Source organism: Haemorhous mexicanus, chromosome 6 (assembly GCF_027477595.1).
Source record: "Haemorhous mexicanus isolate bHaeMex1 chromosome 6, bHaeMex1.pri, whole genome shotgun sequence".
In the NCBI taxonomy this organism is placed as follows: Eukaryota; Metazoa; Chordata; class Aves; order Passeriformes; family Fringillidae; genus Haemorhous; species Haemorhous mexicanus.
In genome coordinates, this window is record NC_082346.1 from 48,211,853 (window position 1) to 48,238,436 (window position 26,584).

Sequence of the window (26,584 nt, forward strand, 5' to 3'; positions counted from 1 at the left end):
CCCTTTTTAACTCAATGCCACTTCTAGAATGAAAATAACTTCAGTGCTTGCTGTTGGCAGCAGCTCCAGCCATAATAAGCATACAATCAACTGTTTCTTCTCTCACATGCTTGTGGAAAGGGTTCTCCAACTTTCAAAACTTTTTAATCCCTCCTACACTTAAATGTTAGAGGGAAACTGGAAGTTCAGTACCAAAAACAGCTTTAGAAAATGCAAAACACTGTGAAAAAATATTACAGAGCAGCAGGTAGAAGATTTTCCTGCCAAAAAGATGACACCTATTACTACTTGACACAAATTTTATAGCCAGTACTTGCAGCACATTAGAAGAGGGATCACACCTTTGTGAACTAAAGGCAAAGTCCCAGCTTAGGGTTACACGTGAACAGTAAGTTCTTATATTTTTCCTTTAATAATGGAACTATAAAAACTCATAATTGCTTCAAATATTTATTTCCATGGCAAAAATAGACTATAATATATTCATTTCACATATATTACATTCAGTAATACAAGCTTTTCTGTCTATGAAACACAATTTATACATTGTTTTACAAACCAATTTCAGTTTTACAAGAATTAAAGCTGGTTCGATTATACATTTTTACAGTATTGGTGGCAAGACAGCAAAAAATAAACATGTTAACCACTAGCTTAGTACTAGAAAATAATACTTCATGTTTGCTACTTTTAAACAAAGTCCCATTTAAACCCTTGCATACTGGCTCAAGTGAAAACTGAAGGAAATGGAGCCAGATCCTGTGCTCCTCTGCCACTAAGGACTCAATCCTACAAAACTGCTGATGGGATTTCAAACACCCATTTGCTTTTAATGAATGGAGATTTCAGCAGTGTGCAGGAGTGTACATACTTGCTGATTTGCCAGGTAAAGCCTCTTAAATTTCCATCCAAGTGCCCCCTGAAAAGCCACAGAGGACAGATAACTTGGGTATTTCAAAGCAACTTAAGCAAGTATCTTTGTAAAGAGCATACACACCTTGTCTGTCAGAATTATCCAGCATGAGCAAGGTGACAGACAGAGGGATTTTACAGAGGTGTTCTCCATCAAATTTCCTACCATTCTAAAAATTAATGGCATTTGCAATGTCTTTAAAGTATGAAAGTATTAAAAGAAAGCCTCCTAATTTTATCTAAGTATTTCCAAATGGAAAAACAGCATTTAATTCCCTTTGTAAAAGTTAGGCACCTTCTGAAACTGCTCATAAAATTAATAATTTGGTAGTTTTGATTGCTGCATATCTGAACCAAAAGAGCATTACAGTATCTGCAGTTTTGCTCTTTGACTTGCCACAGGCTGGATCTGTTGTAAACTCTGCTCATTAGAGTCTTTACATTCGATTTCTATCTTCGTTCCTAATTAAAGCTGAAGAATAGACTTCAACAAAACAAACACCCTGGAGGTTATTCTTCACCACTGAACACAGCATGATGTGGAAAATAGCAAAGAATAGAACCAAAGGCTATTTAGCAACAGCTTTTTGAAATGCTCATTGAAGTTAACAAATCCTTTTTTTTTCAGCCCAGTTAGACCTTAAAGTAACATGTGATGCCAACAGAGTGCACCAAGTTAGCTGGTCCCAAGCAAGATCATACTAAGAATTTTTTTTCTTTAATTTCTCCTTTTACAGACTCATTTGCAACAGCAGTTTAAGATTTTTTTTCCCCTTACCTTAGCACAGTGTTACAGTGTTTTAATGTCACTGCGTTGCAAATGCTGCACTGCAACAGAACTAAGAACATGGTAAATTCCACATTTCAAGAGTCTCATAGTTAGCCCAGCCTTAACTTGGTGCAACTCACACCAACTGTAAACACCTGGCTTCATTCAAAACATAGTTAGAATTTTGAATCATCTCACCTGCATCCATTAGAAATTATCACTGCAAAATTGCAAGTATGCCTATTCCCCCTGCATTTTGTATCTGTAAAACCAGAAACTGTAGTTTGAAAAATCTGACCTTTAATAAGTAAACAGAAATTAAGCTGACAGATTGCATTCAATACATTTGGAAAGGAAGATATGTAAAAATAACAGAGCCTCTGAAAAGTATTTGGAGTTTAAAAAAATCACATTTTAAAAAGCCAGTAAAAATAACACCTATGACTACATTCACTTACCCTACCATGCCATGAAAAACATACCATATGACTCAAACCCTGCTAGCAGCTCTACTTTGGATACAAAGCATTCCAAATCCTCCTCCAAATGCCTTCTGCAACGCCTCACATCCTCCCTCTCTATGTCCAAAATTTTGTACTTGCACAAGAGAATTTCTTTTGAACTCTCATCTACTTTTCCTTTGCATGCTGTACTTTCCTGTATGCACATTCCTGCTGCATTCTTTTGGATAGTTCTTGTAATCTGTATTTAAATTTAAAGCAGATATGTGTATTCATGCTTCAAGGGCTCAAGCTTTCATTGGCAGTAAGCCCATGTTAATTCCTACAGAATCATGAAGAACTGCAGGAAATTTGCATCTTGCAGGGCTGGACTCTGGCTTTCCACGACTTTGTACTACCAGGAAAAAACCAACCCTAAACACTAAAGCACTGAGTTCTTAGCAACTGAAGCACTGATTCTTTTAAACTGATAATTTGAACGATTGAAATAGAGTGATGTTTTTAAATCCCAGGGATTTAGTAATGCTATTGATATTAAAACTGAGGTTTCATGACACAGCTATGATAAACAACCCTGAAGTTTCCATGTTTGGTCCAGAAGCCATCAAAATCTATGAGCCACTCAACTTTAACAGCTGCTCCAACACAAAATATGCAGCAGCAGCTGGAGCAGCAGCCTCAGTCTTACGTATTAAATTTAAAGGAGCCATTTTGGAGAAAATTGCTCCAAGTGTTGCCCACTTCAAAAAGAGATACACAGGATTCCAAGAGAAGCCAAATGTGAAATGTCAAGAATCTTTTCCACTTCAGTAAAAATTTATTTTACCATTATTTGTTATTACTGTATTTTACTTTTTTTCTAAATGTTGGTGATAACTTAGAGCAGCTTTTCATCCATGGAAATACAGGAACACTGCCTTGGTCATCTTCTTTTAATTCAAAGTATTTCTACAAATAAACCATAGCATCCTGCACCTTGTGTGAAAGGTATTCCAAATATAAGGCATAAAACTTTTCCTGCTCTTCCTGGGGGACAGCAGAAAAGGAGAGCACTGCTGTGCAGGCTGCAGAGGCTGTGCAAAACTCCCCTGAGCACCTCAGAGCTCCTCCCTCACCAAACAGGGCCAGGAGGGACTGCAGCCTAAAGCTAACCCAGCTAAGTCAGTGACATCTTTGTATTGGACAGGGCTCTGGCAGCTTCTTAGAGAAGAGGTTTTAGCCCAAGACTACAAAGATTCACTGGCCAAAAAAATAATCTCTCATCAGAGCAACCAAGAAAGAAACCAAGTATGCAGATGTCCTTACTTCAGTTTGTATGTTCTTCTCCTGTCTCTTCATATAATTTGTTCCTAGAAAGCATCTTCTACCTAGTCAACAAAAGACCATCAAATCTGTCTCCTGACAGTATATAGCACCTTTATTTGTCCCTGAGAGCTCTGACATCCCTAGAGATCAGCATCATCTTTGCCATTTGCTGCAAGAATTCTTCATACAACTTTTCTTACTAAACAAACTCTGTTCAAATCTTGCTTAATCATCTAATTTCACCTCTACAAAAACAGATATACATTTGGCAAAATTGGACAGGCTTTTAGAGAAATTTTAAGTTTTTTGACAAATACATCCACCTCTGGCTCACACTGTGACTGGATTTGGACAGTGGATATTGTTATAACATCCAAAACTTCATGAAGCACCCAGCACAACTACATGTAAAAATGCATCCCTTTCCAAGGCTCAGAACAAAAGTGCTAAAAACTGATTTGTCTATTATAAGTTAACTGAAAATCTAAACAATGGTTTAAAAATAATTTTTTTAAGAGGGTTGTGAAGTTTAATTTCATTTGGTATCTAGAAGAGAAACTGCTCATTTTCAATGCCCATTCAGAGCCATATGCTTACAAACAAAAGCAATCTTACGGTGTTCAGTAGAAAAACTCACATAAAGTCAAGTCTAATAAGGTCAAGTCTATCACTGCAAAAACAGACTGCTGATGGACAGAACTGGAAGCTGAAGGGGAGGAGGTAGCAGTGATACACTGAGAAAACCAAGACTGTGACTACCAGGTTTGAGCAGAACCACCTCTCAAAGTGAACACAACTTCTTTTAGCTAAACAGAAAAATAAGCCAAAACGCAAACATTTCCTCACCCACCTCAGATAATCCCATAAACACTGGATTAAATTGCTTGTTATTACTGTTCCTTTTAATGCCTCACAGCTGATGTTCTGTCTCAGAAACTGCTGCTTGAGGTTCTGGCTGTCCATCGTGTCATTAAAACTGCATCAGGTGATGAAGATCACAGCGCAAAGTTAAGAAATGGAAAAGGTACAAGCTACATTTTAGAGCCTGCCCTCCCATTCCATAACATTTCTGCAGAGAGAAGTGAACTGTGGCAAAAATTAACAATGTTTTTAAAACCAAGTACGTTAAAAATCACTAACCGTGTTTGCTTCTTTCAATACTTCTGTCAACATAGATATGTCAAATTGGTATGTTTGCAAGGTTTATGTATAAAGAATCTGTCTTCAGCAACTGGTTTCCTCTGGACTTCCAGTTTTATGTCTGGCAATTAACACTTCCTAGGCATTCTATATAAGAACAACATTTCTTTTCCCTAGTCTGAAATATTCCATCTGATTTATACTGAGAGTACAACAAATCAGACTGCTTCCAAGCAGACTTGAAAGCACCAGATCAATATTGTGTACCTAAAAGAAATATCTTTTGTATAAAATGACATATTATCTCAATGTCATTTGGACCATATGTTTAACTTCATGGAAGCAGCTTATTACAAAGGAAATTGAGGCAACCTATTTATAATTCTTAATTCATGTTCTGGGACATAACAACTGTTTTGAAGGGGGTTCAATAGTTTCAAACCCTTGTTAGAGCTCAGAAAAACAACAATTTCAGCACTAATAAACCTGACTTTTAGTATAATTTCATTTCACTAAGCAGGTACCAAGGGAAATGTACACTTAACCATGCCTGCAGACTGGTCTACTATACAGGTTAGTTTTTTTTTTAATTAAACCAGATATCAAAAAAATATAGCTCAATTTGGTATAGGGATTTTCAACTCAGCATCTCAAAACACTTGGAAAGGCAGCTAAAACCACACTGTCCCCACTGAAAACCACAGAGGATTATTTAGGGATATCATCATTTGACCAGTAGGCTATACCTGCCTACTTCAGGTCCATGCCACAGCCACTGACTCAGCCACTTACACAGCCACTAAATTACCCCCGCCTCCAGTGCTTCCTCTAAGAGCTCTTTTTCTGCAATTTCTCAATTGTTCTTCATTGCAACGCTGCACAGCATTAGCAAAAATTGCCCTAGCACTAACAAAATCATCTGGAGGATTCTACAGAAACTTCCAGTGCTTTACTGGCTTTCTTGGCTGGGAACATTACCATTTTTTTAAGGTCATCTTTGCACTGTGTAAACCAGCAATCATAGCTGCCACACCTCCTCCATTACGCTTCAGACAATCATTTCCACATCACCACTCTGCACCTTCCTACTCCCATTTTGGTTCTCTCACTTCATCAACTTAAAAAGCTCTTCTTAAAATAACAGGTTAGTAATGGTATATTACCAAATGAAACAATGCATGATTATAGTCTCTATATTTAGCTACATAAATAACAGAGCAAAAAAAGTGCTTAAAACATTTGCATCCACTTTGATTTCAGCCAGTAAAATCAAACTGTCCTCTAAATATATGAATAATACTGAATATGTACTTTCTCTCATCCATTTGTTTCCAATAACCTCACAGATACTTGAAATATTTTTCTCCTGCCCATTGCAGGTAAACATGCCTCCTCTCAAATGAAAGTTATCAACAGTTACCATTATCTTTCACTTGTCTGTTCTAGTACGTGGCACTACAGCTAACTACCAACAGTTTCCCTAGGACTTTCTGCATGATTTTTGAAAAGTTGGTTCAAACACTGTCAGTCTTCTCCTCTGAAAATATTGTTATGTTTAAAAAGTTGTTCTCATTTGTTTTCTTTTAAATTTAAAAATCCAGAATATAAAAATAACTGTTCTTAAAGCAACAGCTTAAAATACCTTTAAGAGCAGCTAATTTTGCTAAGTAAGCCAGAGGAAACCAAATGTTCATTTTAAATAATATAGATGTATTGTTCTAAATATAAAATTGAAAGCAGAATCAAACTGCATAAGACCTTGACATTCCCAAGGGACAGGTTTCTGACCCCATGTGCACCTACAGATTTTAGCTTTTGCACAGTCAACAATTATGTTTCAAAACATAATGTCAGTAAAATTGTACTATATACCTCCATTCTATAAGATGCTTCTTTTTCTCAGAGTAACACCACTCTAAAGAACATGTGCAAGTACCACAGACCAGTACAAGTAAAATCATTCCTTAATGTGACTGTGGCTGAACGCGGGAAGAATTCAGTCCAGCGAAGATCCTGCTGTGCAGAGACTGTTACACTGACTCGCATTTAACAGTCCCATGGCAGCCCTAAATGGTAACTCTGGGATTCATCAAATGAGGAAAACACCGGTGAGAGCAGGTCTGGACAACTCCAATTTTCTTTCTGTCAACTCTTGCAGGGTCTCTTAGAAAGTGGAAGGGGTTAGATAAGTCTAGAACTTTTGAGAAACTGAATGAGAACTCCATAGACGAAAGTGTACTGCGAAAGGGTCTGCACCATCATCATTCTCTGCTGCCTCAACATATCCAGCACTCGTGGGATGTCCAGCATCTGGAAGAAGGGAATAAACATTACAAGTGACTGGTGAGCAAGGAAACTGGCTTGCATTTTCCCAGCAAGAGGTTCAGAGCAGTACCTTAGTGATCTAAGGACAGAGTCAGCTGTTGTGATTTCAGCTCTGACAATTCATTGCCCCTGCTTGCAGTATGGACTGAGATACACCACTGATCATCTGGGAAATATGCATAATGGTAAAGTTACCTATCTCATGGGGTGTTGGGCTTCACAAATCTAATGGCTGAAAAAGTCTGTTAAAGTATTAGGAGAGGGATGCACAATGAACTAATAAGTTTGTTGAGTTTCAGTTGACATATTATATTATTAATGAACATTTTACAGCTGTCCACTTCTGGCTAGAAGTCGATAGGACTGATTTTATTCTATTAAACTAGCACTTTGTCCTCTACTGAGAGTGATACTGCAAATACACTGCACTTAGGAACAAAATAATAAGCACAGAGACTGGCTACAAAGCATGCTCTTTATTATCAATTCTAATAAAGGCAAAGAGCAGTAAAGTCAGGATGAAATCCTGAAATATGCTCAGTGGCCTAGTGCATACCTTGCTCCACTCAATGACTCAACATCTTAGGGAATCAAGAATCCAAATAAGTATTCCAGTGCCTGATGTGCATGTGGGCAGCTCTAGAAGATCATTAACTTCTGTTGAATTCCCAAGAGCCATTTCAAGCACAGCTGTAATGAACAGCCATAACACATTCTAGGCAGATTATTGCCTCCTCCAGTACCTAACATGATTCAAAGCCCAAGAAGAAGAAGAGCTGACCTCATTGTGTTCCAAGCAGGCGATCATGATCTCTGCCAGTATGACCACACCGGTGCGCCCCACGCCCGCGCTGCAGTGCACCAGCAGCGGGGGGTTGGCGCTCCTGGGCTCCGCCGTGCTGTTGGTGTGGCGCCGCACCGACTGTATCTCCTCCAGGTACGCTGCCGCGTTCAACAGGACAAGAATCGTTCATTCAGGAGATGAAGCCACATAAGCCACATGCTATTATGCCGTATGACCACCAGAAAGTAGCAATTTAACAGTGGACATGCCAGAGAAAAAGGATACATTGTACAAATCACAAACCCTCTCCCCAGTTCTAACATCAGCCATTTGAAGATGCACAAAATGAAAAGACTGCAACACCTCAGAAATAGGAGCCCATTGTGAGTTATATCGGCCCCATTTCTTAGCTGCATCTTGTCACATTAGATGAAGAAGTCAGACCCCAACCATAGCAATGCAGATCTACAAGGATCATCTAGCTTTTGTAAGGATTTCCTTACCTTGTTCTCCTATTCCTACTAAAGACAGCTACTGTTGCAACATACTCAAATGTCTAGTATGCAATGCAATTGTGTTTTATTCTATATGGACTTCTGGTAAATTATTTGCTTTAGACAGAAGGAGTCATTTTAATAAACCGGTATATTCCTGCAAAAAATATAATTCAGTGTCTCTTGCTGGTGTGAAGAAACGTTTTACAATGGAACGCTTGTCTTACTTGTCAAAAGTTACTTCATATATAGCAGCCATTTCAGAAGGTATTAATAGAACGCCACAAACCACACCCCAAAACAAAGCTATTAAATACAACTTACATAAAAATCCCTTTAAATCTTCTGGACAGCCATGCTCTGGCCAGTCAGTGTACTGCAAATGCCAAACCGTTCTCTCCTGTCCTGTGAGAAGATGTTTAATCTTCAAACCTGTAGTTGCATAGCAGCCTGAGTCGGTACGGAATCGCGTGGTAATCTTAAATCTTCCATATGTCACAGTGTTGTGCCTTGAACCAAGACGTGGCCAGTATCTGAAGCTTTTTTCTCTCCCACTTTCCTTAAAAGCAGAACACTTGCTTAACAAGAAACCTAAGAACATTCATACATAACTAATGTTCCTGTAGTAACAACTGTATCTCTCCTCTACTAAGCAGTACTAGCATGTTACAGCCTCTTACTGGGAAAACCAAGTTTTCAGCAGAAAGAGTTTGCAAATCCATTTTTCTGCCGAAGGAATCAAGACAGAAAGGGGTCACTAGAAACTTATCTTCAATCGGTCTAGTTGTTAGAGCAAACATCCCCCTCCTCTAACAGATTATAAAAAAATCATTGTGGAATTTCTGAGAGGAACCTGACTCAATTTATACTCACTTCCTCTGCCGTCACCATAGCTATGATGGCAATCCCTTGTTCCCAGATCATCTGCCAGAAATCCTGACATGTGTTTTGCAAAGGGCCCTGCGTAGCAATGTAATCCCACTCTATGCCGCCAACAGAGATCTGTAAAAACAAAGACATTAGATTAGTAATTACTGGAAACCCTCTCTCCAGTTCTAACATCAGACATTTGAAGCTGCACAAAATGAAAAAAGACTGCAGCACCACAGAAGTAGGAGCCCATTGTGAGTCACATCTCCCCCATTTTTTAGCTGCATCTTGTCACATTAGATGGAGAAGAGACACAATTGTACAGACTCAGAGCTAAAAAAATGTATTTTATATCATAAGCATCATGTAAAACTGAGAAAACAAAATTGTTTTTCTCCTTTGTGAATTTAAGGTATTTTAGCAAATTCAAGTTTAGAGAAGCTTTCATATTCTGGTGATGTAAATATTATTACAGCACTAGTTGTTATATCCTGAAAAAATATTATCTTGCTTGAGAAGGGTCAACATTTGTGAAGAAAGCAGAGAAACTATGATACCATATCAGTATACAAACAGATTTATTAAAAAAAGACAGCAACACAAGTGCTGCTTTGACAATCTCAACTCTTTTCAGAAAAAGCATGAAGCCAACTGTAGTCGCATTTAGAGCAGATAAATGTACTGAAAAATGAACTGGGTTCTTGAAGACACTCTTCAAATTCTTTTAAACAGAGCTTAAAGAGTTAAGGAGGGGGAAAGAAGGCAGCAGAAGGTTTTGAAAAAGCCAATTTCCCCCTGGCTCTGGCTCTAACCATCCAAAAAAGCTTAAGCTAGGAGCCAGCTTACTGCCCATTGTGGATACAGTCTGAGAGTAGAGAAAAGGAAGAAACAATGATTGTCACTGCAGCTCAGAAACATCACAGTCATTGCGGAGATCCCAGTTTGCTTTAAACCTATTTGCCTCCTTAGCTCTGGGCAAAATGGACATGCCTTCTGTTAGCAGCAATCCCCACAGGGGGAACAAAGAAAAGTAACAGTAGATCAAATCAACACAGAGGCAAAATGCAGAAGATCCCTTGAATAATTAACCCTCCTTTATTCTAGGTGATTAGCAAAACAGGTTCCTGCTTTCCCCAAAGAAACCTCTGGAGAAGAAAAGAAAGAGAGAGAGACACGGAGGGATTGTCACTGATCTCACCAAACAAAAATTGATAGCCAAATGCATTTTCACTTAGCACGTGAACTAGGAAATTTTTCTCCGAGAGCATTTCTCTCACCTTGATATGAGATGCATTGATGTAACCTGTGTTATTTTCTTTGGTTGGGACCAGCTCCACTCTGGTATCATCATAAGGAAGGACGTCCTGGAAGCGGTTCCTCTCGGCGTTCTCCGGCAGCCGAGCTATGGAGCACTCGCCATCCAGCAGCCTTTTCTTCTGGATGCGCTCGTACTCCGTGAACACCATCCCCTGCTCCAGCCGCTGCTCCAGGGCTCTGCACTGCAACACAGGACACAGACAGCCTGCAAAGTCACATTCTGAGCTTAAATTAAATCGTCTGTTTAAACAGAGAACTCATGAAGGATGAAATGTATGTATTTTCTTCTCCTCCATACTTCTTCAATGCTGTTCCAGCTATTAACGTTTCCACAAGCATACCAGAATAAATTAGAGGCAATCCTAACCAGCAGGAATTTTGTTCAAGTGAAAACTAAGCAGCCTGTTATACTTCACTAGGTCACAAAGATTTATTTGGATACTGCTGGTAAAGGAAAAATTACTTCACAGTTTCTGTAAAAACAGCCCATCTAGGGAGAAAAAAATAGGCAAACCAGAGAGCTATGCCATACTGCACACTGCTTCAACCTTTGATCCACCTGCTCAATATAGCAGCTAGATGACATCATTTGAAAGGTCTCCTTTAACCTTAGAATAAAACCCAAAATAATAATAAAAAACCTCACAAACTTAGTTGTTTGGATGGAGAAAAACTAAATTCTGCTTACAGCAGGAAAGCTGCCTTAGAAACTTGCTGCAGTTAAAGTATAGACCCATAATTTTTTCTAATAGTATAATTCAATCTTTTTTATTTCATAAACTACTCCCTCCTCCCCTTAATTCTTTTGAAACCAAGTTGTTTCTAAATCATAAGACACTTCTGGAATTTCTGCATCGCTGTGCCAACAATAAGGAGGAATAATATGTAAGATTTCAGCCAGAAAATTTCATCTATGTCACATGTCCCCAGATTCTTACAGCAACTGCTCTGTGGTATCAGGTCATAGAAGTGTCTTATATCAAGTAAGTAAGCCAAATGTTACAGAGGAAGGTGTAAACTTCCCTCATATGCAATTTGCACAACAATACATCAACTGCACAAACTCATTTATTATATTTAGGCTAAACTCACATATTTAAACTGACAATAGCATAAAGCTGAGCAATGAAATAGGCACTGAATCAACACTAAACTTATCTTCTAAAATACCTGCACTCTGGGCTTCCTTTTATGTCACATGCCTACTTTGCATTGCCTCCTCTCAGCTGTTTTAGGAACTACTCCTGTTTCACGGCATTCATTCTACCTCTGCCTGAAGAGAAAGTGTAGTGACATGACTTTGTCATAACTTGACTTCATGGTTTCTTCTTTGCCACAACACTTTGGGCAGAGCTAGACAAATATAAACACAGCTGAATCCAGTAAAGGTCACCCAGAAAGAGATGATGGCTCTAGGCAAGAGGAAATAACCAGCACAGGATTCTAAACCTGTATCTCAGTAACACAATTTTTGTCCCTTAGCATTTTAAGCAATGTTCAACACATATTTAGCAATAGTTCAACACATTTATTACTGAGTGATTTGCAACTAATTTTCTTGGTCTGTTCATTTAAACTGCACCTGGTGAGAGAAGGACTATTCCTTCAGGTTCTAATCCTTAGATTTGATCCCTAGTCACTAGAAACAAAACTGAGCTGAGGATGCCCAACTATGCTCAGAATCAGATTCCATAGAGACCACTGGTTGCAGAATGGGCAATAATCACTATGGAATTTGGTGTATCTAGTTGCTTCCTGGTCAGATGTGTGATGGCAGCACTGTTCTTCATAGCCTGTCACAGCCTGAATATTGACTGTATTTCACTTTCCTGCACTTCTTTAATGATACAGGCTGAAGCAGATTTACTCATGCTTTTTATCCTGACACAAGCTGGATGGAGTCTTATATTTCTCAAAGAATGATCCTCAAACTCTAGAACCTGATGTCCTCTCATTGATCTGACATCCTTTACTGAGTTAAAAATTTCAGCAGATCAAACAAGTTCCATCACTATTTTATGGGCTCTACCTGAACAAAACAGATAAATACAATCTGCATAAGTTGTATTCTGGGGATGCAATTTAACTGCAAAACTTACTCTAAACAACATATGAATTTCTAATAATTGCAAATAAAATCAGTCTCACACTCAGAATTTTAAATTTCACACCTTTTCACTCTGGAAAAACCAAACCTAAGAGAGAAAACAGGATGAGTTGTACAAAAATATATCAGTAGGTAGTAGTTAAATCACTTTCTGTATGTTTGAAGGGTAAACTATAGCTGAATCACTGTCATGTTAAAGAAAAATCTGAGTTACACCCAGTACTTCTAGCAATGACTAGTCAATCTGGAATCTTTTTATTTTGTTTCCCTTCTCAGCATTTGAGTTGCCTTAATATGAAGCATTTTACAGTCAATAAAATGTACCATTCATAATCATGTAATTTTGAAAAATTGCTTGTGTAAATCAAGGATTAAAAACTTCAACATACTCGTTCATCATTTGTTGCTCTCGTTGATTCTTCCTTCCCCTCATCTGGCAGAGGCATTCTAGTCAATGCCAGTCCATTTAGAGCAGCTAGCTTCAGAGGCCCCATTTTTTTTGCATCATTTTTATTCTTTTTCATACCCTGCAAAAGAAAAGTTAAAACTTGTAATTATTCTTAAATATCTGATGAAGTTATAAAGCAGAAACCAGATGAGTTCAACTAAGCAACAGATACTTGTCTGGCCCCTTCTGTGAACAGCTCTGACCTTTTTCTTTGATAAGCACTGCAGTGAGAGATTAGGGTGGTGGGACTACATTCCTCCAAGGACACAACACAGGTCTGTCTTCATTCCAGACAGGTTAATGAAACTGCATGAGAATGACAGATATTGTTCTCTACAAAGCTCACCACCGAGGGTGTGAGGTGGCAACTGCAGATACTTAACATTCTTGAACAGGCCAGGGATCATTTCCCAAACCCAAAAATACATAACAATGATTCCTTACTAGACTATTCAGATTGCAGGCACTTTTCTTCCCTACAATCAGGCAATGACCATATACCTTTAAGATATTTGGATACAGTTAAATGTTTTACTAAGGTTGCACAAACTTGACATACAAAACATGAACACAGAACTGCAGACAGATTTGAGCCTTGGACTGGGCCATGAATCTAAATTATGGAATTACCATCCATTATTTGATGCAAAAAATGAAAGGGGGATTTCTATGAAAGAATCAATTCAAATTATTCTTTTAAAAACGGTAAGAGGAAACTTCATCATTCCTGCAATTGCTAAGTTTAATTGTTAACAAAAATACACTCAAAATATGAGCACATATGCTGCTTGAATGATAATCAATGTTTTCAAAAGTTAAATGTTGGTAACAAATTGGAAGACAAAGCTAGGAGGATGAGACTGCATTTAAAAGTGAAATGAACACAAACACAACAATAAAAGTTCATTGAAAAGCAAAATGTGCAAGCATTGGTTGGGGCCAGCTTTGTAACTGGGATATTCACCTCAATTGTGAATGCAGAAAGGTGATGTTCTGTATTATGCAACAACACTTAAATGTTTCTGAACCAGAAACTATGTTGCAAACACTTCCAATGAAAAAGTTGTAATATTAATTTAATTTAAAGGTTGACAGGAAAATGTCATAACTAAGGTCAAAAGGAAAAGCAGGGTATGATTTTGGTAGACACATTACTGTCTGAAAATGTATCTTTTGGAGAATAAATAGTAGCTATTTCAATACATAGCTTTTGCACAGGTTAGTTTTTGCGGTATCTGCTGTTACCGTAGCAGTACAAGTTATATAGCAGTTCCCTTACAGTTTAATTTATGCAGAAAGCTATTTGACACTAACTCAGGTATCAATCAATTTTAAAAGGCAAAATAATAATAAAAAATGGTTTTCCTCTATTAGCACCTGAAATCTGCCACTACATAAAACTGAACAAAATTTTAAAGCAAAGTGGGCACTAAGGAGTGTCAGTGAAATTATGCATTCCACACAGACCTTGATGTTTCTATGAAGTGGGAATTATGGGAAAGGTGAAAGTTGCAGTTTTCCACGATTTACAGTGTTCTAAGATTGGAGTAGGAGAAAGAGATATGGAGAGAAAGAAATACCTTCAGTGAGATAAAAACAGCTTGAAAAGAAGGCAAATGGGAAAGGATATGAAAAAAAGGAAGGCATGAAGAAGAAAATGCAAGGAAAGAATTTATTCCTTAAGGTGTCAAGTTCCCTCTAAGGTCAGAAGAAGCAGGTAAACAATTTTTTTTTAAAGTAAACTTTTCAACTATATATCATTTTTCAGTGAGAGAAAGATAAGAAAGTTGAATGGAAAGAGTTGCTTCTGCTCCAGATAAGAAGTAGGGCAGAATAGGGATCTAGAACTGATTTTAAATTAGCTCCTTCTAAAGTTCCTAGCCAGGTAAGGTTTTCAGATGGATGGACACTGCACAGATGCATTTGTGTGGGTAGACTAAACAAACAGAACTCAGACACGGCAGAGGAGGGGATAAAAGATAGCTAAGCAAAGTTAATCAGGGAAATGCAGAAATATAAAGGTCAAGCTTAAGGTAGCTTTAATTCAAATATTTTAAAAGCATCTCAGACTGACTAAAAGAACCCCAACCTCAAACAAAAACAAAAATCAACTGCTACAGACAACCCAAAACAAGACAAATAGTATACACTTACACCTAGAGGGGGAAGGCCTTCCACAATATTCTTCTTCCCAGACAAAAGATCAGACACAGGTCTCTTCTTTACCGAATCTTTCCTTACTCTGTATCTCCCTGATGTTGTAAGATCAGATTCTGACATAGATGGAGTAAGCAGTCCTTCCCCTCTTCTCTGTACCTGGCTTTCTACTAGCAAATGAACAGGGCTCATATCTTTCATTCTCTTTTCTGCCTCTGTGATATGTAATTTAGGCTCAAGAATATGCAAAGGGCCAGCAGATGAAGCAACTGAGCTATAAGGGTAGTTTAGTACTGAATCATGAGAATAACCTCCCATAACAGATGAAAGCTGGGTTTGATCTTCAGGGAGAGGAGAGAGACTTGTACTGGCCTTATTCTCTTCTTCAAATTCTTCTTCTTCCTCACTACTGTGAATCAGCATAGTGGCATCTGAAAGGGTTTTCTTGTGATCACAGTTCATGCATTCTTCTTGCTCACCTTCTTTTTGCTTCGTTCTCTCCATCAGAATGTTGGGCTGCGATCCTTCTGAGATAACTCTTGGAAGAGCCACATCTGCTGCAGAAGCTGACATAGTCCTCTCTTTAATTCTTATTCCTTCAAAGCTGGGAGCCAAGCCTGCTATTTCAATACTGTTCCTTTTCTGCAGCTGAGCATGGCGTGCCAATGTCAGAGGTTCACTGACCTCCTGAAGAGAATGAGCCACAGGCAGGCTGTCTTCCTGAAACGTCTGGACAGAGTGGTGCACTCGCCTCGTGATGAGATCTGGGTTGCTGCTGCTGATGTAGATGTGCCGGGAAAGGTCTGGAGTACTGTTTGCAGGCCTGGGGTACGGGTACGGGGGAGGCGGTCGATAGACTTGAGTCTTCATTATATTGGGTGCTGGGTAATCCTGAGACTGGAGCTGCACATTTGTCAGCTCAGGCACACTGACTGCCCCAACAACTGGGCGCTTTTCAGCAGGATAGGGGTAGGGGGATTGGCTGTGGAAGCTGTAGTTCAGGTTAAATGGATAATGGTTGGACTGTGGGGCAGCAAAGTGGGCATGTTCTCGAATTTCAGGCTGACTGTAAACTAAGGCATCAGGCCTGCTGTAAGCATATGTGTTGCTGATGTTAAGATTTCTCATTGAATGACTCTGCCTATCTGTGTGCACCATCCCCCTATTGAGCTGTCTCATCACAGTCTCATAGTCTGGCGTGGGACGATAAGAAGGAGGTATTAGTGCACTATGTCTGTGTGATGGGACATAATCAGTTCTGAGCACATCACTTCCAGTAATGCTTGGGTTAGAGGACATGGGGGATGGCTGCAAGTAATGCTGTGGATTGTTCAAGGAGTTTGTGCTGTGCGCACTATAGACACTCCCATTGCGGATCCGACCGCTGTAGTCGTGAGGGGCTCTATCCAAGCTAGTCTGAGAATGACAGTAGTATCCGTTCTGATTGCTCACAAAGAGGTTATCTGAAAGCAAAGTTTAAGAACAATCTTTATGTCCAGGACATCAAACAAAGTTATCCTCTATTAAGATGTAGCTAAGGCAATGTTTGAGATTTTTAAAACCTCCGTTATTTTTAGCTATGTATTGAAATGGGAAGGAAAAAAACCCAAACCAAAATCCCAGCTTTTCAGTTGTTGTTGATACCCACAGTATATACACCAGAATAATGTATTATATTTATTTCAGTCATACAAATCCCTATGAGAAAACACGGATAGGCTTCCTAAGTTTCAGTCCAAAATAAACAAAGTCCATATCAACCTTAAGCCACACCACTGAAAAAATTAATGTCTACACTAGGATTTGCACTAATGTAATCAGTTTGAACAGCAAAGAAAGAAAAAAAACCACAACAAAAAACCAAACCAAAACAAAAATACCACCAAAACCCTGAGAACAGCCCCATAACAAGCAAACAAAACCCCTTGCTCTTCTCTCTTCTACTCCTTCAGGACATATGTGGATATAGCACAACAAGACCTCAAAAAAAATTAACTTTTCTCCAGAAATTTTGGAGGCAGTTTAAACTACCACCATATATTGTTCACATGTATATATATACACTGTAAAGAAAATGTTCCAACTCTTTATACATCCAAGACATATTTAATCATTTTAATTACTACTTCATTGGATGTTCAATTTGCCAGACTCCAGATTCAGTCACTGCTGATGATGCCTTCATGATTTAACTGTTTGGCTTCACCAAAATAATTGCCACACATACGTTAATGAATTCGCTGAAAACCAAAAATTGTTTTATGAAAAAATGCTCAAAAATGGAACACTTGTCATAGCAAGCACCCAGCTTGAAGGTATTTACAATACTAGACTGCAAAGAATTCAGTTACATTCTGAATGTACCTGAATACCTGTATTTCATTCAGATCTGTCTAACTCTGTTTTGATAGAAAATGTGCTTATTCCCTTCCCAGTGAGCTGGCCTTTTATGGTACTATTTATCCAGCAGATTTGTAGGTCTAGAAAGTTCCTATCAAACTTGAGGAGACTTTGCATAAGATTAGATTCAGCCCTTCGGGGCAGCAACTTTGTTAATTAAAGGCACAATGTGTAACAATCAAAATAATGAGAGTAAGCAGCCATGACTCCGCTGTAAAGTGCTAAGATAAGGAGTCTAGATTGCTTGAGATATTAGTTAGGGTTTGCTTGGGGTTTTTTATTTCTTTGTTTCAATCAAATATATACCAAGTCCATAATCTGCAAACTTCTTTACCCTTTGAATTCCTCAACACTTTGTAGTTGAGGAATTCAAAGGGTAAAGACAACTTAGACAAATGTCTCTCTTCCTGCATTCTGAATTTAATTGTTTTTTTTAATTTTTTGTTGTGTGAATTGTCTTGGGGCAATCTCTTTGCAGCTATTAAGACCAATATTGACAAGGATCTCACAATGCCATAACAGACCAGTTTGATACAAGGACCAAGAAAAGCAATGGTCAGCTTAAACTCACACAAGACACCTCAGTCTACAGTTGCTGTACATGCTATCCTAACTAGAATTGTTCATCTCCCATAGGAGAGGATATGGAGGAGGAACAGTGGAGGAAACTGGGGTTGTTTAACCTGGACAAAAAGAGGCTCAGGGAGAACCTTACTGCTCTCTACAGCTATCTGAAAGGAGGTTGCACTGAGCTGTGTTTGTCCTCCCAGGTAACAAGCGGCAGGACAAGAAGAATGGCCTCAGGGAAGTTGCATCGGGGAGGTTTAGATTGGATATTAGGAAATTTCTTCTTGGAAAGAGTGGTGAAGCATTGGAACAGGCTTGTCCAGGGAAGAGGTGGAGTCACCATCCCTGGAGATATTTAACAGACCTGTAGATGTGACACCTGGGGACATGGTTTAGTGATGGATTTGAGAGTACTGTGTTGATGGCTGGAACTTGGTGATCCTAAAGGTCCTTTCCAACCCAAACAATTCTGTAACTCCATGACTGAATACAGGTATTTCACATTAGCCTAGAGTGTCTAGAGTAGCAGCAAGCACTTCAATGACTGTTCTAGTACAAGCCTACCTGGTGTTTACCTACTAATTTATTCGCTATAGCTAAAGTAGCTACACATATAAATTAAGTTTTTACTTTTGAAAATTTTGTAGTGTGGCCATAGATTTAATGAGCTTACCTTGGGAAGTTGCATATGGTTCACTATAATGACCATTGTAATGCAGCTGAGGTGGTGGAGGCATCATATAAGGCTGAGGCTTGGGCTAAGAAAGTAAATATCTTACTGTTACTTAAAAACTGATTATTCATTTTAAAAATAATTATTGAAGTTTTAGTGTTCAAACTGAAACCAGAAGTGTTTAAAATATTTTTCACTGCAATTTTTTTAATTTCACTATTTAGATATTACATAGCAGCTCTTCCTACAAGTTAGAAACAGTTCCTCACATACTAGACTCATCTTTTTCACTGCTCATTTCATTTCACTGAAGGGCAGTAATATTTGATTCAAAGTCACCTGAAGTCGATAAAAATGCAAACTTAAATCTATTTGCTTTCCTTACCATGGACATCCTGGATGAAGATCGTCTTCTAACAGGATTCACTGTAACTGGCTGAGTTTGGCTACAGAAGGAATTTAATGACAAGAAATTATTCTTAAAAATAGCATGACCTATTTCAAAAATCAGAAAGCACTCCCAAGTTCAATTAAAAATCACTCTTAAATCACATTTTCAGGAGCCAGGCCTGTGTTAGTCTTCCACACGAGCCTCAAAAGGAAAGAGCTCTGTGCATTAGCCACCATCAGAAACCAAAATCAAAAACCCAAGATCAAAATATTTCAGTTAATCTCCTGTTCTACAGTTGCCTGTTCTAAAAGTCAGACATTAAACTTTTTGGGGACTGTAACATTACAGATGTTACAGGATCTGTAAAGCATTACTATAACGCATTAGCATTTATGTGTTCTAATACTGATCTAATGGTAATGAATTTTCATAATTTGTTCGATTGGCTCCAGGACATAAAGTTCAGAAGTCTTAAGCTCCTCTTCCCCCCACCCTGTGCTCTGCATCTCACAGCAAGGCAAGTCAAAAGACAGCATGATACAAATGCAGGAACAGGTATTTTTTAGTGAGAAAGATGTTTTTAAGCTCACCCTTTGGGAAGTGAAGGACGAGAAAGGATTGGAAAGCGTGGAAGGGAAAGAATGAGGGAAGATTTCTGAGAGCCCTCCTCAGGTGGAGAGTCCAAGGAGTCTCTAAAGACAAGGTATGTACAGATTTAGGAAAAAAACCCTTGAAGTTGATACAGGCATGCAAAAGACAGTTTTCAGCTACAGGACCAGATGACAAGAAATCTTAAGTGAAGAAATAACCAGAAAAGTTTTTTTGAGGACTTAACCTGATGGAAAACCACATTGTGGTTATAATAGGTAATCCTAGAGACAGACATTTAATACGGAACTACAGATCTGACATTATTTAGACAGAAATGCACAAGTCCCATGAACACACTACTTCTACCAATGCTTCTTATCACTCTCAAAAGACAGACAAGTTTACAAGCTTTGAGGTATGAGGTTTACTCTATTTCAAATTTATCTTACTTCTCAAATAAATTAGCATTAAACACGCTAATGAGTCACCTGTGGCACAAAATACTTAATTATCTTTTCACTGGCCTCAGCCAGATATAAACATCTATCTTCTCATACAGGAAGAGAAGTGAAACATATGGGAATCATGCATTTCCAATTATAGACTATTCACTGTGTCTAATTCTCTATTCTTTGACTGAAGAAACTTAACTGAAAGAAAGCTGTTCCAGTAAAGTAGCTCAAATTCCAGCCATTGATTTACAAGTTGGAGACCAGCCCATTTAAATTTAATTTGATGAATTGTATTAAATTTGCTCTGCACTGGTGCTACTTGAGCTATACAGATTCCATGGATATCTAAAGAACCACATACCTCTTAGCTGTCAATCCAGCACATTTCAGGAGTGCTTCACATACAGTGCCCGCCCTTTTAAAGCCTCTAGTGTCCTTTCAGAGCAGTTCACCCAAACACAGGCCAAAACCCTGCTGGTTCCAGTAGCTCACAAGCTATAGCAATATTAGACCCCAAAGCAACTGAAGTCTCTCACAGCACTGTGATCCAGAGCAAAGGCCAAACATTATTATTTATGGTAAGATTTCAGCACTTAATATTGTCTTCTGTTATAAGGCAGTAAGTACTTCAAAAACTGGTGGTGACTATTTTCTCAAAAAAGATTAAGAAAATGAACCCAAGTCATCTAAAATGGACAGTAAAGACTTTACACAGGGAGTGGGAGATTTCACTTCCCAATGGAAGCTGCAAGGGCACCAAGAGTTCTGCTAATGTATTCTACTTACAGGCTGCATTTATTTAGTCTGTAAAATTTGTGTCTAGCCACACACATCCTCCACACATATTTTGCTGTTTCCATATCTTCCTGCCAAAAAAACAAAACCCAATATTTGCATTAAGTCAAACATTCATACCCTTCACTTGCTTTCAGACAAGCCACTGAAATTTTTAAGATTAAATTACCATTGACCGATTTAATTTTAACTTTAAATTTTTTAACTGTAACTTTATTAATGTCACCAGGTTTTCCCTAAAACTCTACTTTGCAGATTCAAATATACACTCTAGTCTATCAATTTTCTTAGACTTAGGAAATTTGAAAGTAGAAGCCTTTTGCTCAAGACACTTTTCAGCTGTAACACAATTACAGTTAAGATCACCATAAGATTGTCAACAGCTGCCTTTTGACAAAAGCAACTGGTAGATTCTGAATAAAATGAATTCTGCAAGGAATGCCATGGCCCACTCCAGCAAAGCTCTAAGGCTATATCTATCTTTAATTGCCACTGATTCAAGTCAAAAAAACATGCTAGAAATTTTACTGGAATGGATGAAAATTTTTATGACCACATAACCAAATACTTCAATGTACTCAACATAAAAGGTCCAATTTTTAATGCCTTCCCATGGAAAGCTGGCCAAAGACAGCGTTATTACATTTGACTCACTCTTCCAGCTCAAAGCTGCTAAATATATAGATAGTAGGTTTTAACCTTTGAGTTAAATTATCAGTCTTAATTTGTTTTTATTTACTGATGACTTAGTGAAAAAAATAAAAATGTACTCACAGTTTGGAACTGAATTGTCTCTTCTTTGTTTGCCAATTCTAATGCGAAAAAGGATTTATTGTGGGACATGTTGGCAATATCATGCCACCTGCAGACAAAAGGGACAGGATATGACTGGACAAGCTCTGATTTTCAAACCTCAAAAAATGCAACTGCAAACCAGAACCACCATCAAGAATGTGGATAAAGAATATCCCCATGAGGGGAAGAGGAGAGGCAGACACTGATCTTTCCCATCCCCTGACCAGTGACTGGACTGAGGGAATGCCCTACAGCTGAGTCAGGGGAGGTTTAGGTTGGATATCAGGAAAAAGTGCTTTCACCCAGAGGGTGGCTGGGCACAGGAACAGACTCCCCAGGGAAGTGAGCACAGCAATAGCCTGACAGAGCTCAAGAAGCATTTGAACAATGCTCTAGGACACAGGGTGTGACTCCTGGCATGTCCTGTGCAGGGCCAGGAGTTGGACAACATGGTCCTGATGGGTCCCTCCCAAGACAGTATATGCTATAAGTTTATAATTTTGTTAAATACTATTTTGTGATTCTATGAAAAAGTTTATTAATCTATCTGAACAAGTTGTAGACCATCACTTCCATACCATTAATGGCTGCTGAAAAGAAAACATGTATGTGACTAACTCTTGGGAAGATGTACAATATGTACAGTAAGATGATTACTTGGCTTCCATTTGAAATTCTTCCAATTATTGAAAAAAAAAATCAAACTTATACAAATTTAGTCATCAGTAAATTATAACGTGCCATCTGCCTAGAAGCAAACCCTACATTCCAGGGAAAAAAAAATTAAACCTCCACCAAACAAAGCCTTTAAGGCATTATTATGCATATTTTCTAGAACTCTTACACATTGACAGATGAAAAAAATTTAGATTGCACAAAATATATTTATTCATCTTCTTTTTAAATACAAATTTGAACCATTAGTATTATGCTAGCGTAAATAATGCCTGTATCATATATTTATTAAAAGAATATTCTACAGTACACAAACAAATGGAAAAAGCATGACCTGCATATAGGGCTGTCTCTAAAGGTGTTTATATGACTCCCATTTTCATTACACAGAGGTGTCTGTTAGCATTTTCCACAGCTATTGCCCCATGTATATGAGGTAGAGAAGCATTAATGTCCCATTCTGATGTAGAACAAAAATCCCTCAAATTTAAGGCCTTGGTTCATAAGCCTTTGTGGGCACAACTATGAAATTACCTGAACCAATCTCAAGCATAATCCAGTCTTTGTAAATCATACTAATGGGTCATTTGTCTATGCTTTATTGCCACCCAAATAACATGATATTGCTATCCATGATGGAATTGCCCATAGTCATACAACAAACAAGCAAAAGAGCAGAAAACTGGATTGTGAAATTGGAATATAAATAATTTCTGATGCTTCCCAATGTGCAACTTTTTTCCTATGTTTACAGACACTGCATGCACAATTCCTTGAGAATTTATGTGAAATGCATGCACAAAGCTTTATTCCTCTGCCTGTGTGTTTGGTAAGTACAGCTGTTGTTTAATGCTGTAGGAAAGCAGAACAGGGCACTTTGATGACACCAGACAATCAAAAAGAGCTCAGCATCAGCTCTCCTATCACAGCTGAGACAGAAATTTTTCTGAAGGACACACAGCAGTAGTAAATTCTAAATCCTGTTAAACAAAACTACTGACAGAAAGAAGCAAAGCTGGCTACTTTCTATAACCCCAGAAAATCACCAGTAGTGAAGTATCAGTAACTGCTGGACCACAGGACTTCAAGATTTCTCTTCATATTCAGTCAAAAATTCAATTGTAGAATATTGAAGTTCACTAAGAATAAACCCTTACTTGCTTTAATAAAAACTAAATTGCTGAGACTCATTTTATAAAAAAAATCTCAAAATGTTTTTTTTTTTAATTTATTCTGAATTCTACCCAAAGATGCCCAAGCAACATATCTTAAGGTCAGTGGGAAGCCATTTCATGTGAAGACTGAATTTTAAGTGTTTAGGTATGTCAGAGCTCTGTCTACAATTCATAAGAACATTCAATAATAAACTAAAACAATGTATTAATCCAAAATAATAAAACATTATCATGTAACTCTCCACATATAATATCTGAAAGGAACTTCTGGACAATTTCACAAGTGAATATTTCTATATGAATTGATGTGACAGTCTCAGGATTTAAGATGCCCTCTGTGCAGAGAATTGCTCCTTTTTGATTCAATAAATATTTTGCAATGCAACTGTATATTAAATATTCATGTCTTAGAATTAATCTGTCTTAAAGAGATTCATTCTGAAGTTACTGCATTGAGAAATTTTCACTGGCTTCAGTATTCTCTGTAGTATGATGACTACAAGACTATGTTCAGGTTTATCAAATGCATAAATACAAATCGTATCTAAAAGTCATTGATGCTTGTGAGAAACAGACCCAAAATGTGAAGTTCACTAAGATGTTTTATGGAAGAATAATACTAACCTAAATACAACAGGAGGACGACCATTTTTGTGTTTCACAAAGATGCCATCAAGACATGCTCCAATGAATATGTCACTTCCTTGGCTGTCCTGTAAAAGGTTACAAAAAATTACGCAAGTAAAGGAAAAAGTTTTCAAAAGCAAAGTTACCTGAGAAACAACTGCTTTTATAAATTCTGGAGCAGAAAATTATGGGTGGTTTGGGGTTTGGGTTTTATTTACTTTCGGCAGGAAGTAAATAAAAGCCACTCTAAGCAGGGAAAAATGGGTAATTAGACAAGACCAAAACCTCATTTACCTTTGCAGGATAAGTCTCTTCACCATAGCCCTCCATTCTTTCCACTTCTTGCATATATAACATTTCTGCATCAGGAGGAGTAAGGCCTCTACAAATAAAACAACAATCAGCTAATACTGCCAATAAAAAAAAGTCATCTTTTTTCTACTCTGAAGGACACTGTCAAAGCTCGAAAATCATCCCCAGGACACCCAGGCAGCCATCAAATCATCCCATTTCTATCTGTGTTAATGACTGATACATTTGGCTCAGCCTTTACACTTTGATTCTAATAACTTCTTTCTCTCTGGCATCTTTAGGGGTAAATGGCAACAAAGACTAGTCAATATTACCATCTCTACTAATGGCAGACAATTATCACATTCTTGATCAAATCCAGCACTGTCTCCACATCTCCTCACTTTACCAGAGGCACACATGTTCAAGACATGAATGTCTTCTATATTGCTATAGGGGAAATAGGAAGTTGCATTTTTCATTTCAGAAAAGACAGTTTCATCTTCTAAATGATGACAATTTTACAGTAATACTTTGAAAGCCTGAGGACAAGATCTGTAGGTAAAGGTAGAATTCTTTATAATTAGACCAACGGACAAAGACCACTTTCTCACAGACTTGCAGCAATATCACAGAGCTTAAAATCTTGTGTTTACCTACCCACCAACATACCTCAGTTAACTCATAAAAGACATTATTTCTACCTGAAAAATCCTGTCATGCTGATTTTTATGACTCTCAATACTTTTTTAATCATAAATCTCCCAATTTCTTCACGTTTTCCTATTGTCATGAAGATTAAGTTTTCTTTGCTGAACTGGAGCCACGCAATCTTGTTACAAGTGCACTTCAAAGATAAGTGCAACTGCAATTTTAAAAGTGTTGTTTTAAAACAATACAGGGGAAAATACTCAGTATTACTCACATAGTCACAAACAATTTTCACGAATGAACTGATACAGAGAACACAACTTTCTTTTGCCCTGGAATATTGCACCTTAGCCCCCTTCTACCTAAGGTCATAAGCATTCTGGCACTGTTACTGTCTCTGCATTTCTCCTGCCTTTAATGCCTCCCAATGTTGTTTATCAAGAAACATCCTTACTGGGGTCAGAACTTCACATGAACAAGAGTCAGAAACATGATACAGGTGAAGTCACACTATTTAATTGTGTCCCATATTCTTTTCAAGCTGAATCCTCTAATTTATTTTACTAAATATTTTGTTCTCTTTTTCATTTTCACTCAGCAAAAGCCCTTGTAACTTTAATACAGATGAACTAGAGAAAAGACTCATTTAAATGGGAAGTGAAATTAGTCCAACTGCATTTCAAGATTCACAACTTTCTGAGCTACAGAAGCTACTGAAGACTGAAATTAAGCATTGAAGAGCTTTAGACATGTTACCTGTACTTCTGATGTAGCAAGGCAACTTTCTGTGTTGCTTCTTCCAATATTTTTTCTTCTTGTAGCCAACCCTTAAGGTAAAATAGCATTTGTGGAATGAAATGCAAAAAAATTCTACAAAATGAAATGGTTATAATCTCTTTACACGTGCAAATCAACCCTTGACTCTAGCCTTGGAACTTAGATGCTGTAATATGCACAAATAAACCCCAAAAGCATAAACACTGTTTTGAAGTGGTTTTACTTACTCTCCCATTTGTACCTGAATCTTCTTTTCAGTGTAATATAAAATAAAATTGAAAAGATCTCACTACATCTTTGTTTCTGTGTAATATAAAGTGTCATTTCTCACTCCAATCTCAAAAAAACCCTTTAGTTAAATTTGACGGCCTAGGGAGCAGTAAGAAAAATGCATCATAGAAGTTTCCTAAAAATTATCTGCATTTACCAATTTTAAGAAGGATTTAAATTTGTCAATTTAGTAATTTAAATGCACCAATTTAAAATTAGTACTTACCACTGGAAACAAAGCAAATCTTTGTAGAAACTCCTGAGATTCATACTGATCATAGTCTCCAAAATCCGCTAAAAAAATAAAAAAAATCTTGGATTCAAACACTTTCAACAAAATGATTCAAAACCTAATTAATTGCAGC

At 37.7% G+C, this 26,584-nt stretch overlaps 1 protein-coding gene across 2 annotated transcripts in view; it reads right to left on the reverse strand.

Moving 5' to 3' along the window:
* Positions 1–434: 434 nt before the first annotated feature.
* Positions 435–26,584, reverse strand: part of PTPN21 (protein tyrosine phosphatase non-receptor type 21) — a 44,119-nt gene continuing 17,969 nt past the window's right edge. The window contains exons 5-20 of one of the 2 annotated variants that reach the window (XM_059850114.1): positions 26,446–26,513; positions 25,929–25,999; positions 24,525–24,612; positions 24,228–24,316; positions 21,733–21,820; positions 20,950–21,029; positions 19,711–19,812; positions 19,115–19,175; positions 18,730–18,814; positions 15,087–16,552; positions 12,874–13,011; positions 10,338–10,559; positions 9,064–9,192; positions 8,515–8,749; positions 7,694–7,854; positions 435–6,897 (exon numbers count right to left, since the gene is read on the reverse strand). In XM_059850114.1, the coding sequence (XP_059706097.1) occupies positions 6,769–6,897; positions 7,694–7,854; positions 8,515–8,749; positions 9,064–9,192; positions 10,338–10,559; positions 12,874–13,011; positions 15,087–16,552; positions 18,730–18,814; positions 19,115–19,175; positions 19,711–19,812; positions 20,950–21,029; positions 21,733–21,820; positions 24,228–24,316; positions 24,525–24,612; positions 25,929–25,999; positions 26,446–26,513 (3,212 nt within the window). In that variant the 3' untranslated portion in view covers positions 435–6,768. The remainder of the gene's footprint in view (positions 6,898–7,693; positions 7,855–8,514; positions 8,750–9,063; positions 9,193–10,337; positions 10,560–12,873; positions 13,012–15,086; positions 16,553–18,729; positions 18,815–19,114; positions 19,176–19,710; positions 19,813–20,949; positions 21,030–21,732; positions 21,821–24,227; positions 24,317–24,524; positions 24,613–25,928; positions 26,000–26,445; positions 26,514–26,584) is intronic. The other variant, XM_059850115.1, reaches the window with a different exon arrangement.